The 14,548-nt window shown below is 36.5% G+C and overlaps 1 protein-coding gene across 6 annotated transcripts in view; it reads left to right on the plus strand.

The window, feature by feature from the left end:
• Positions 1-14,548, plus strand: part of KIAA0825 (KIAA0825 ortholog) — a 407,113-nt gene that overhangs the window by 116,016 nt on the left and 276,549 nt on the right. For all 6 annotated transcript variants that reach the window (XM_044265489.1, XM_044265499.1, XM_044265508.1 and 3 more), the window contains 4 exons: positions 7,185-7,279; positions 10,811-11,038; positions 12,690-12,955; positions 14,231-14,381. In XM_044265489.1, coding sequence (XP_044121424.1) covers positions 7,185-7,279; positions 10,811-11,038; positions 12,690-12,955; positions 14,231-14,381 — 740 coding nt within the window. The remainder of the gene's footprint in view (positions 1-7,184; positions 7,280-10,810; positions 11,039-12,689; positions 12,956-14,230; positions 14,382-14,548) is intronic.

Here is a 14,548-nt window from a genome sequence, read left to right on the forward strand (position 1 = left end):
GGCTACTTCTCTAGATAATGCTAATAAGTGTATAGAGTTTTCAATATATATTTAAATCAATGAAATAATTTGTCACATGTTCACAGAGCTCATTAAGTTTGACAATGCCAAATTTTGATATTGACCATATTGATTTCCAAACAAATGCAAAATGCCACAATTCATTAAAACCACAAGGTATCTTATTAGTCTAGAATCAATCTTACTAATACTACCTTAAAATGATCCTTTTGGCTCTTTACATAGGACTAGGTTTTTAAATTTTTTTTTAATTTGGGGGGGGAAATTATATTTGTAACTGCTTGATAATTCATTTTATGTCTTACTGTAGAACTGCTCACTGGCAAAAGAAGTCTTGGGAAGCTTTTCTTTTTTTCGTATTCATCTTGAAAATAAGCAAGTGGTTTGTATAAACATCGAAGCATGTTACTTTCAGTGAATAAGCATAATATATTTGGAAGTGAAATGATAAATATAAGATAATTAACTTTTTTTAAAGTCTTAAACTATAGCTGCACAATGGCAGATAGTTATTTCCAGAAATAGAACTGCAAAGCCTGTAGTTTGAACTAGTATTATTTTTCTAGAGTTAAATATCTTTTTAAATTAGCTGGTTTTATGAGCTCTCTGTAAAAAAGTAAGATGACATTAACAATCTAAGCATTGTCCCTTCGTGTCATTAACAATTTGATCTTTATTGTTTTTTCTTCTTTAAAATTTGTTTTGAATAGCAGTCGGTGCATATAGTAAAACTTTGAACAAGATTAAAGAGTATATAGTGACAATTAAGTCTTTTTTCCATTCCAAGTTGTCTAGTTTTCCTTTCCAGAGACAACAACTTTTGTATATATCCCCAAGTTAAAATAACGTGAACTCTTGTCCTACTATGCAGAACTTCTTTTTTATTAACAGTTATATAGAAAGATCTCATTCTTTCTAATAGGCAAATAGTTTTCCAATGGCACATGTACCATAATTTAACCTGTTACTCACTGATGAGCATATAGGGTTTTGTTTTCCTCTTTATTTACTACCACAAACAATGATAGAGCAAATTTCCTTGAACTTTGTCTTAAATGTGGACATGCCTATCTGGACAGTACATTTCTAAAGTGAAATTGTGAAGTGAAAAGATATAGTGGTTAAGAGGATGAAAAGACAACCCATAGACAGAGCAAAATATTTGCAAAACACATATCTGATAAAGGACTTGTATCCAAAATATACAAAGAACACTTAAAATTCAATAAGAAAGCAACAACAAAAACTCAATTAAAAAATGAGCAAAAGATCTGAACAGACTCCTTACCAAAGAAGATATACAGATGGCAAATAAGCATATGAAAAGATGCTCAACATCATATGTCATCAGGGAAATGCAAAGCAAAACAAAGAGATACCACTACACACTTGTTAGAATGGCTAAAATCTGAAACACTAAATTCTCAGAAGGATGTGAAGCAATAGGAACTCTCACACTTTGCTGATGGGACTGTAAAATAGTATAGCCTCTCAAGCAGATGATTTCATTGTATCTTACAAGCTAAACACTGTCTTATATTATCTAGTAATCACACTCTCAGATATTTACACAAATGAGTTGAAAACCTACGTTCACATAAAAATGAACACATGAATGTTTATAGCAGCTTTATTCATAATTGGCAAAACTTAGAATCAACCAAGATGTCCTTCAGTAGATGAGTAGATAAATAAATTGTGGTGCATCCAGACAATAAAATATTATTCAGTGATAAAAATAAATGAGATACCAAGCTACAAAAATACATGGAGGAATGTTAAATGGATACTGCTAAATGAAAGAAGCCAGTCTGGAAAGACTATATACTACATGATTCCGATTAAATGACTTTCTGGAAAAAGCAAAAGTATAGAGACAGTAAAAAGATCAGTAGTTGCCAAGAGAAGGGCAAAGGGGAAAAGAGGTGAATGCAGGGAACACAGGAGATTTCTAGAGCAGTGAAATAATTCTATATATGAAACAGTGATGGTGGATACATGACATTATGCACTTGGCAAAACCCATAGAATGCACAACACAAAGAATGAATCCTTAATTTCAAAATGAATTAAAGGTCTAAATGTGAGGCCTGAAACCACAAAAATCCTGGAAGGGAGCATAGGCAGTAATTTCTCTGACATAAGCCCTAACAACATTTTTTTTGATATATCTTCTGAGGCAAGGGAAACAGAAGCAGAAATAAACTATTGGAACTGTATCAAAATAAAAACTTCTGCACAGTGAAAGAAACAATCAACAAAACCAAAAGGCAACCTGGGAGAAGATATTTTAAAATGATATATCCAAGAATGTGTTAGTAACCAAAATATAATGAACTTATTTTTTTCAAGTTTTTATTTATTTATTTTAGAGAGAGAACAGAAGCAGACTCCCTTCTGAGCAGGGAGCCCAATGCGGGGCTCGATCCCAGGGCCCTGGGATCATGACCCAAGCCAAAGGCAGATGCTTAACCAACTGAGCTACCCAGGAGGCCCCAAAATGTAATGAACTTAGAAAACTCAACACCCAAAAAGCAAATAACATAATTTAAAAATGGACAGAAGACATGAACAGGCATTTTTCCAAAAAGGATGTCCAGTTGGCAACAGACACATGAAAAGATGCTCAATATCACTCATCATCAGGGAAATACAAATCAAAACTATGAGGCGATGAGGTATCACCTCATACCTGTCAGAATGGCTAAAATCAAAAACACAAAAAAAGACAAGTTTTGGCGAGGATGTGGAGAAAAATTACCCTCTTGCACTGTTGGTGGGAATACAGACTGGTACAGCTACTCCAGAAAACAGTATGGAGATTCCTCTAAAATTTAAAAATGGAACTACTCTACAATCCAGTAATCAAACTACTAGGGATTTACCCAAAAAATACAAAATCATTAAAGGGATACATGCAGCCCTATGTTTATAGCAGCATTATCTATAATAGCAAATAATGGAAACAGACCAAGTGTCCATTGATTGATGAATGGATAAAGATGATGTGAGGTATATAATGGAATATTATTCACCCATAAAAAAGAATGAAATCTTGCCATTTGCAATGACATAGATGGAGCTAAATAAAATAATGAAATAAGTCAGTCAGAGGAGGACAAATACCACATGATTTCACTTATGTGGAATTTAAGAAACAAACAAAAGAAGAATAAATAGGAGAAGAAGAGTGACAAAACACGAAATAGATTCTTAATTATAAGAGAACAGACTCAGATATCAGAGGGGAGGTGAATGTAAGAAGTGAACTGGTGAGCACTGAATGATATGTGAAATTGTCAAGTTGCTATACTGTACACCTGAAACTAATATAAACCTGCATGTTAACTATACTGGAATTAAAATAAAAAATTAATAAAAAATGAATCCTAATATAAACTATGGACTTTAGGTAATAATAATCAATATTGGTTCCTTAGTTGTCAAAAATATACCACACCAAGGGCACCTGGATGACTCAGTTGGTTAAGTGCCTGACTCTTGATCTCAGCTCAGGTCTTGATCTTAGGGTCATGAGTTCAAGCCCCTAAGTGGGCTCCTTGCTAGGCGTGGAACCTACTTTAAAAATATATACACACATATATACACCACACCATTGTAAGATGTTAATAGTAGGGGAACAGAGGATGGAGAGAAAGGGAATATATGGAAACTCTGTACTTGCTACTCAGTTTTTCTGTAAGCATAAATTTGCTCTAAAAAAGAAAGTCTATTAATTTTTTAAAAAATGGACATTTGAGAAAGAGTGCCAAGTCAGTTTGTCACATCTATTTTGACTGCTAATGATATTTTTGTTATGCAGAATTTTTTAATGCAGAATTATGTTATGGCTTCTGCATTTTTGTCCTTCTGAAAAATCTTTTTTACATAAATCTTTAAAAAAATTCCATATTTTCTTTTAATAGCCTTATAGTTTAATTTTTCTTTATTTAAAAATATTTCATTAATTGAGATTTTATTTCACTATTAGAATTAATTATTTATAGTACCATTTTTTTTAGAGGCATAGTAAAATGCAAGCCATAGAGAATGCATTTTTGGGGCACTTGGGTGGCTCAGTCGGTTAAGCATCTGCCTTGGGCTCTGGTCATGATCCTACAGTTCTGGGATTGAGTCCCACATTGGGCTCCCCGCTCCTTGAGGAGCCTGCTTTTCCCTCTCCCTTTGCCTGCTGCTTGCTCCCCTTCCTTGTGCTCTCTCTGTCTCTGTCAAATAAATAAAATGTTTTTTTTTTAAAAAAAGAGAGAGAAGGCTCTTTAGGTTAGATGGTATAACACTGATCTAAAATCCTCTCTATGTTTTAGTATCTGAGGAGAAATGAAGCAGGATTCCTAAACTACAGTCCATAGACCTTTGGGATTCATGAATGCACTGTGCAAGAGGGCCTGGGAATTCCCACTGTGTGTGTGTGTGTGTTTGTGTGTGTGCGTGTGTGTGTATGGGGGGGATGGGTGTGTGTGTGCACACACATACCATGCAATCATACTGTGCATTTTGGATGGAGTATTCTTTCACTAATGAAGTTCTCAAAAGTGTTCACAAATCCAAAGTGATTAAGAACACTGGAGTTGAGGAAAACTTTTCCTCACAATACATAAACTCTGATAAAATTTTCAAAAGGATATTATTGCTTACCAAATGGAGTATTTACCTTTCTTTGGAATGCTTTTGTAAATTATACTACTTAAGAATCATTCATGATTATGCTCAGAGAGCCACATTTAGAAAAACAGAAGACAGAAACCTTACACATCTTCTAGATGATTATATCTGTCAGAAATCCCACTGATAAGAATCAGTCTTTGAACTTTGTTTGCTCAGGACATAAGCAGAAACCAATTCTTAAGATCCTAAAACTGTAAAAAAAAAAAGGCATCAAAGTTTATAATTAATCATCATATATCAAGACTAAGCAAAAACAAAAGGTAAATGCTAACTCATTCATTTCAAATTAAACTATAATTAATAGACCCTTATTGGAAAAGTGGAAAGATTTCTTTTTTTTTTTTTTTTGAAGAATCCTTACAAGTCTTTTTTGTTTTTTAAGATTTCATCTATTTATTTGAGAGAGAGAGAGAGAGAGTGAGAGAGAACATGAAAGGAGAGATCAGAGGGAGAAGCAGACTCCCCATGGAGCTGGGAGCCCGATGCAGTACTCGATCCCAGGATTCAGGGATCATGACCTCAGCTGAAGGCAGTCGCTTAACCAACTGAGCCACCCAGGCGATCAATTATTTTTAAAGATTAATTTTTGGCATATTTTTATTACATTTTTGTAGCTCTAATTTTTTTCCCATGGGAAAGACTTCCTTAATTCTAAAAGATAAATATGTGGAAATATTTCCATTTTAAAATAAGATCATTTCTTATCCCAGGGTTTGTGTCTTTCCAATGGATTATCGATATACTTATTAATAGTGTAATTTTTCCTGATGTGCTGATATTTACCCATGTACTTTTGTTCTTCCTCATTTCAAGAAAAGAAGTATTAATGTGCTAAGGAACATCACCATTCCTTAAATGCACCATTCTTAAGTTTAGAAGTTAAATTTTTAGGGAACGCCTGGGTGGCTCAGCCAGTTAAGCATCTGCCTTCGGTTCGGGTCATGAGCCCAGGGTCCTTGGATAGAGTCCCATATCAGGCTCCTCACTCAGGAGGGTAGCCTGCTTCTCCCTCTGCCTGCTGCTCCCTGTCCTTGTGCTCATACTCTCTCTCTTTCTGACAAATGGATAAATAAATTCTTAAAAGGAAAAAAACTTAAATTTTTAAATGGACAAGGAGATTAATGTTACTCTGTACTGTCATCCTACATTCTCAACATGAAAATATATTAATGACACTCAGACACCCCCGATCCTTCTATCACCTCACACCAGTCAGAATGGCTAAAATCAACAAGTCAGGAAATGACAGATGCTGGCAAGGATGCGGAGAAAGGGGAACCCTCCTACACTGTTGGTGGGAATGCAAGCTAGTGCAACCACTCTGGAAAACAGCATGGAGGTTCCTCAAAATATTGAAAATAGAACTGCCCTATGACCCAGCAATTGCACTAGTGGGTATTTACCCTAAAGATACAAACGTAGTGATCCGAAGGGGCACGTGCACCCGAATGTTTATAGCAACAATGTCTAAATAGCCAAACTATGGAAAGAACCTAGATGTCCATCAACAGATAAATGGATAAAGAAGAGGTGGTATATATACACAATGGAATACTATGCAGCCATCAAAAGAAATGAAATCTTGCCATTTGCGACAACATGGATGGAACTAGAGCATATCATGCTTAGTGAAATAAGTCAAGCGGAGAAAGACAACTATCATATGATCTCCCTGATATGAGAAAGTGGTGATGCAACATGGGGGCTTAAGTGGGTAGGAGAAGAATAAATGAAACAAGATGGGATTGGGAGGGAGACAAACCATAAGTGCCTCTTAATCTCACAAAACAAACTGAGGGTTGCTGGGGGGAGGGGGGTTGAGAGAAAGGGGGTGGGGTTATGGACATTGGGGAGGGTATGTGCTTTGGTGAGTGCTGTGAAGTGTGTAAACCTGGCGATTCACAGACTTGTACCCCTGGGGATAAAAATATATGTTTATAAAAAATAAAAATTAAAAAAAAAAGAAAATATATTAATGACAAAGGGATCTATATTTTACAGATTATATATACATGTATATCAAATATCAATATAGATAGCATATAAATGTCATCAAGTTGTATGTATGGAAGGGGGCTCTACATATTTTGATCCTGTAGTTTGTTTTTTTAAGTTTTTATTTATTTATTTGACATAGAAGAGAGAGGGAACACAAGCAGGGGGAGTGGGAGAGGGAGCATCAGGCTTCCTGCTGAGCAGGGAGCGTGCTTCCAGACTCCATCCCAGGACCCTGGGATCATGACCTGAGCTGAAGGCAAACGCTTAATGACTGAGCCACCCAGGCACCCTGATCCTCTAGTTTCTGTAATGGTGACATCACCCTACATCTTATTGACTATGTTCTCTGCATCTTGATATATGTGTCTGTGTGTCTATACTAGACAGAGCTTTTCTACCAAATTAATTTTAACCCGAGTCTATTAATTCCATCTGGTATGGTTTTTCTTAATGTATGCTTTTGTGTTTGTTTTCTTTAGGAATTTTGGACCCATCCAGTCAAGAAGTTATGATAGAGAAACCCAGAGCAAGTGAAACCAGAGTTCCTTCAGAGCAGTTGCTACCGGTCAAAGAGGTGAATGAGGAAAGAAGGGGGGTAGTTTTTTATCAAATGTCTGTAAGTCCTTTATGAACCACAGTGTCTTGAGTTTTACTCTTTGCCACTAAAGAAAAAAATTCCTGTTTGAAAATTAGCTTATAAATTCTGGCAAAAATTGGATTTAGTGGGGATGCTGCTCTCTTGCCTAGTCTGTACCATGGTAGAAGTAGGGCACTGCAAGTGAAGAAATGTTTGTTCTTATCCCAATTCACTGGCTACACTTTGAGAATTTGTGCTGTAGATAATTGTTGAGGGCAAGAAAATGGACAATAGAAAGGAAACGAAAGAGGAAAGAAGAGCTTGAACCGGCCTCTTATTTTAGAGTGCCCTGCCTGCACCTGTCTGTTCTCAGATCCATTACCACTCTTCCCTGCTCTATTTTGTTATATAGAGAACTATGCCTTCCAGGATTCTAGAAAGTTTGGGCTCACGGAAGGCTGTGATAGAGGACTAGAGGGTAGATAGAGAGAAACCAGGGTACTTCTTCTCCTCTCTCTGTTTTAGGAAACATTTCCTCCATGGACCCTGCTCTCAACACACAGCTCCACCTGTCAGGTCTGCATTACCTTTAACTGAGGTTGGTAGCCCCAGGAACTACACTCCCATATACAGTCTCTTTGGTTGTTCCTCCAGCCCTAGAAGTGGCAGTGGCTTCCTACTCTGTTAATATCTGTCTTGCTCCCTAGCCCATGTTTAGCTCATCAAAATTCCATTACTTTTAGTAACTAACACCCTACATTAAAATTCTTCCTTATGAAATGCATCATATGGTTTCTGTTTTCTGAATGGATCTTGACTGATACAGCAGGTAAACATGTAAAAGGGCAAGAAATGGGCACCTGGGTGGTTCAGTTGGTTAAGTGCCTGCCTTCATCTCAGGTTATGATCTCAGGGTCCTGGAATCGAGCCCCACATCAGGCTCCCTGCTCAGCGGAGAACCTGCTTCTCCCTCTCCCTCCCCCTCTGCTTCTCCCCCTGCTTGTACTCTCTTACTCTCTTACTCTCTCTGTTTATTTATAAATAAATAAAATCTCTAAAATGAAATTTTAAAAAATAGAATGGCAACCCCCCCAGACTTTTAAACAGAGTTTCAATTTAGAATAGAAGGGAAATAATAAGGAAAATGGAAAGTTATATATTATGCCTTGACCCAAAATCCGCATAGGTGTTAAAAAATTAGCTTTAGGGGGCGCCTGGGTGGCTCAGAGGGTTAAGCCTCTGCTTTCAGCTCAGGTCATGGTCTCAGGGTCCTGGGATTGAGTCCCATATCGGGCTCTCTGCTCAGCGGGAGCCCTTCTTTCTCTCCCTCTGCCGTCATTTCCTCTGTTTGTGCTCTTGCTTTCTGGCAAATAAATAAATAAAATCTTTAAAAAAAAATTAGCTTTAGGTAATAGAAGAAGGGCATTCATTGGTTACCTCTTTTGTGCATAGAACAGAAAGCGACGTTATATCCTCTTCTTGGATCAACTAGTAAACATTCTCTGTTCTAACTGGGTATGTGTGATGAGAAACATCAGATGGGAAGAGTAGAGTAGGCAAATAGTATTTCATGCAAACAGCCTTCTAAGAGTTGATTTGAATAGTAAAAGTTTCCAGTTTTCTTTTTAAGAGCAGCTATTAATATGCTTGGTTTTGTGTATTTTGAAAAAAGAATTCAGATGGGTCAAGATATTGTAATCACATATAAATTACCATAACCAGAGGTCGTCATCATTGCACAAAATACAGAATCGTCATTGCAGTCATAGCAATTAATGACACTTTTTACCAGAACATATTTCCTTGATTGGATGAATGATTTTAATGAGTAGAGATGCCCTGGTGGGGAGAATAAGAAGCAAAGATTTGTTGTTGTTTTTAATTTTCATGGAGTTAAGTTGCTTCTTACATTTCTTTCATAAAATTCCAAGGAAATACTATTAGAGCAGAGGACTAAATCCATTTCACTTATAAGAAAGGAGATTGTATGAGCTGAATAGTTTCAATTATTGAGTAATTTTATGTAAAACTAAGATGAGAAATGTATTTTTAGGCCCTGTGATGTTAAAGGTCCAAATATACTTCAGAAAGAAAAGTTAAGGATCGCCTGGGTGGCTCAGTGGGTTGAGCCTCTGCCTTTGGCTGGGTTGTGGTCTCGGGGTCCTGGGATCGAGCCCCGCATCGGGCTCTCTGCTCAGCGGGGAGCCTGCTTCTCTCCCCCCCACCCCCGCCTGCCTCTCTTCCTACTTGTGATCTCTCTCTGTCGGATAAATAAGTAGAATCTTTAAAAAAAAAAGAAAGAAAGAAAAGTTAAATTACACCATAATTATATACATAGTGAAAATGAGAGCTACTTTTTTACTATAGATTTTGATTTTAGATTTGATAATTGATTATACTCATGGAGTATATCATGGAATTATATGGAATTTTAGCTCTAGAAGATGAATCATCTTTATTACTTCATACAGTATATGTAGAAAGCACTAAATAAATGGTGACTGGGATGTATGTATAGGAAAAGTAAGCTAACGACCATAATCTCAGTAATTTCAGACCGAGAGAAACCATAGATATCATCCAAATCAGCTCTTTTACTTTTCCAGCCAAAAAACTGAGATCCAGAAAACTAGGTAATTCAATCAGGCATATTGAGCCTCGGGTCTTCTAAAGTTGGAATAGGTGAATTATTACAGTAAGCAAGATTACATTGAAACAGGGAAAATTTAATCCTAAGTCTGGGCTCACCTACTACCCATAATTTTTTAGTACTTAAGAGAACGTTAGAGAACTTGGGGATAGTATACGTTCATAATTATATGGAGCCCAGACCCCAAGAAAAAAGAAGACAAAACACTACCAGTCTCCATTTACTGCCTCCTCTCCCACTCCCCCAACACAGAACAATGCAGATAATTTTAATTTTTCATTTCTTGGAACAAAAGTAGGGAAGAAACTGAATAAAATTCTAAAGAAGTAAAACTCTAGAAAGGTGCCATGATGTAATTTCTCTGAGAAATTTCTTGTTGCTCTTTTTTGGCTTGTCTGGATTTCTGAGAGTGAAAAAGAAATAAAAGATTGAATATTAAACTCTGTCTTATGTTGCAGTACTTGTTAACAATAAACTATAAAAAAAGACTATAAAAATCTAATTTAGGCTTTATTAAATATATTGAATTTAAAGATTGCTTTATGTGATAAACAGTAAATGTAACTTTTAACTTTCATAAAGATAGTTTTATTGAACTATATTTAAAAGATTAAATTTTGAAAAAAGTTTTTGATTAAATTTACAGATGAATTAAAATGAAATGCCAGTATATTACTCTTTGTAAAGAATACACATGTTTTTGTATATTGCTTTATTTGCTGGGTAATATTTTTCAGGTTGTAAGAATGGTTTTGCCATTTATCAAAGAATACCTATATTCAAATGCTGAAAGAAAGTAATAATTTTATATCTATAACAATATGAACACTTGTTGCTGAGTTAAGATTAAAATAACTTCATATAAATTTATATTTCAGGCTACTTTACTAGATTTTGCTTGGCGAAGTGCATTTAAAAAAGTGTCTCTTCCCATGGCACATTGTATAACAACAGCAATTGAAGATTTTTCCACAAAAATTCTCCAGCAGGAACAGAATGAAAGGACTTTAACTGTAATCCATGCTATGAACCTTGTAAATGTGTGGGAAGTTGGGCAAGACAGCCATGTGGTTCCTGAGGAAGAGCAACCAAAGAAAATTGCAAAGGCAAGTATCAAATGAAATCCTTTCAAATCATTGACTGCCATAATGAGACTTTTTTTTTTTTTAAATATAAGACATTGTGTGGCACCTGTTGGTAGAGCATCTGAATCTTGGTTTCGGCTCAGGTCATGATCTCATGGGTGGTGGGATAGAGTCCTGTGGAGTGCTCCATACTCAGCCAGAAGTCTGCTTGAAGATTCTCTCGGTCTGCCCCTCCCCACCACTTGTATTCATTCTCTCCCTGTCTCTCAAATAAATAAAATAAATCTTTAAAAAAATAAATATAAGAGGTTGCAAATGGAACCTATAGAACAATATTGGAGTCTCTATGCAAATATTTGGTATTTAACTCAATACCAGATTTCTTCTCAGGTATCCATGGGCCATGGCCACTGGTAGCAAAGAAGATTGAAACATGTGGCCGCCTTGTAGCTCCATGAATCTGAGGCCCTTAAAGCAGAGGCTTCCGTGACTTAATGGAGAGCTGGTGAAACTGCCTGTTTGGGCTATACCTTTTAATGACTTCAGAAGAAATTTAGGAGGTTGAGGGAATTACTACCTTTTATTGGTCTAGGCAACTTTCAAATCTTTATTTACATGCATATTCTATTTCGTTAACATCCATCTTGCATCTTTGTGTGTACCTTGAGAGTCACAGATCATACTGAGAAAATAGGAGGTAACTATGCAAATAAATAAATACAGTTACTCAGTATTAAGCCCACAATGAGTTCAGCAGCTTATGATTGGGATGTTTTTAAAGGAGCATTCTTGGGGTGCCCCGGGGGGTTTGGTCAGTTAAGTGTCTGCCTTCTGCTCAGGTCACGATCCCAGGATCCTGGGATCAAGTCCTACATGGGGCTCCCTGCTCATGGAGAAGCCTGCTTCTCCTTCTCTGTCCACCTCTCCCCTAGCTTACAGTCAGTCTCTCTCTCTCTCTCTCTCAAATAAATAAAATCTTAAGAAGAAGAAGAAGGAAAAAAAGAGCATTCTTAAAGATGGCCTCCTTATTTGGCTACTGCCAGCCTGGGGCTCCAAAACATTCCCCTGGGAACACTGTTGGCAATTTGGGCGTTCTGGCAAGTTTTGCCTTCCCATCCCCCATAAAGAGTAGATTCATAATAAGGACTGAAAAGCCAGGCACATCACTCTGAAAGTTGCTGACTTCTAACCAATTAAAAAGATACTGTGTGATATTGTTTCTGATGCTTCTGGATTATTTAAAATAAATCAGTAGACCTTGTGTATAGGTGGTGATTAAGAAGAAGATACTTTACGAAAATTCAGCAAAGAAACTAGAATAAGTTCAAAAATAATGCAATCAGATTAATATCAAGGATGGATGATTTCCAAGTTCTATTAACTACAAATAAAGTATTGTCATGCATGCTATTTCATGAGTTTTTCATAATGTCTGTCTAGAAAGCATAAGGTTTGAAGATTATATAGAGAGAAGCATCCTTTTAGTATTTCCTTTTTGACATAAAACATTTAACTTTCTACAAGAAACTGAGAAATTGATTATTATAACGTCATGTCTTTATATTTATGCTTGATGTCAAATTCATTATTTAGGAACTTGGCTCCCCTATACATTAATTACACGGTGCTGTCAGAGTACAAATAACTCAGTGCTACATTTATTTCTCCCTAGTTTTGTTCTGACATCATGGAAAAACTTGACACAATGCTTCCACTGGCTCTGGCATGCAGAGATGATTCTTTCCAGGAAATTAGAGCAAACTTTGTGGAGGCCTGTTGTAAAGTGGCAGCAGCTGTCCTGGCGAGACTGCAAGAGAGAAGCAAGGAGTTTCCTTCCAAAGCACCCCTGACCAACTTACACACGTTGCTCTCCACAGCGGTCTATGTCTTCCAGCATTTTATGCAGTATGATAATATGATGAAAGAAAACACTAAGAAGTGAGTGTCAATTACATTAGGTTGATGGCCTTGCTTAAAGGAATGTGTAATCTTTGGATATCACTGGAGTGAAATCTTGATGATAATATACGAGAAAGAGAAAACTATAATGAACACAGTGAATGACTTTCATTTGTCTTGACTTGAGCATGTCAAAAAGGTGGAGCATGGGATCGATTAAACCAGATACCTAGATTAGGAAGGAAGACAGTTCCTCTTTCTAAAGGCCCGCTCCAGAGAGAAACCCATACATTTTTCCATATTCTGATCTGGAGCAACTATTTTCCGCATGCTATTTATGACCTGACCAAACAGACCCTCTCCGTTTCATAAGGCATACTGCACTGACTACCCTGGAGAGGAAGACTAAGCTTGTTTTTGCCCCTTAGTATTTGAGCAGAAAGCATCTGGTGGTCTTAATTCTCACATAGTAGTAGTCTAAGAAGACTGTGTATTTTCTGGAAATAGGATAAAGATGACCACACAGTCTTTCTGGCGACCCTTGTACCATCTAGGAGATAGCACAGCCCTTTATGAAAGGACCATGTGCACCTGGCTGTTCGGCCAGGTCTGACAATCTCTTCAGTACTCCTGACACAGCATTTGTAGTCCCTTGCTTAGGAAAGAAAGCATAAGAAAGTGTGATATAGACAACTGAAGATAAAAGTAAAATAAATTTGGCTTGATGCAAAATATAGCTCTGACATTTTTTTAATTCCTGTAAGTAGTCAGATACGGTGAATCATACTTGAATTTATAAACAGAATGTGCCAGAAATCACTATATTTCTGCAGAATATTTTAAAACAGTTTATGAGATAATTGACATCTACAAAATTACAATTTTTAAAACAAAAAGAGTGTGTTTGTGGGACGTGTGATAGCTTTATAAAAGTTGGTTCTGACAAATGCATGTTGTTCTCTATAATAACGATACCCTAATGCCTAAATGATGCACTGATCTCTAATAATAGGCTTACAAAGAATACTTTTATATTTGAATGATGTATTGACAATGCCGTTTGTCTCAAGTTGAAGTGCATATTTGTGGAACAGCAGATGTACATTTTCAAAGGACTTGCAAAACAAAGACCGGCTTTTTTTTTTTTTTTTTTTGCCCTCCTTGTTGGAAAGTGAATGTGGATGCAGACTTCAGCATTAGGAGGAAATGAATGATTGATATCTAATAATCAAAACCATTTGTAGTACTGGAGATTGTTACCGCCTACTGCACAGGCCTTAAATCTCTGTCTCTTTGATCATTCCCTCTGAACAGACCCATATTCCTGGTGCCTGTCCAAAGATATCAGGAATTCATCAACACTCTCCAGTTTCAGGTTACAGACTACTGCGTCAGAGTTTGTGCTACAAGCATTTTACAGGATGCTGAGAGCCACCACTGGGATGACTACAAAGCTTTTTATGAGGTGTGAAGTTAAGTTTACTATCCCTCCTTTTTACACAAATATGCTTTACTGCCTACCTGCTTTCTGGCTAATTAGAAACATGAGCTTGGCATTACTAACACATGAAGGCTGTTAGGATAATATTTTTTAAATATTGAATTTGTACTTAGGAAAAACACTTTTTAAAA

Source organism: Neovison vison, chromosome 1, assembly GCF_020171115.1.
Source record: "Neovison vison isolate M4711 chromosome 1, ASM_NN_V1, whole genome shotgun sequence".
NCBI lineage: Eukaryota > Metazoa > Chordata > Mammalia > Carnivora > Mustelidae > Neogale > Neogale vison.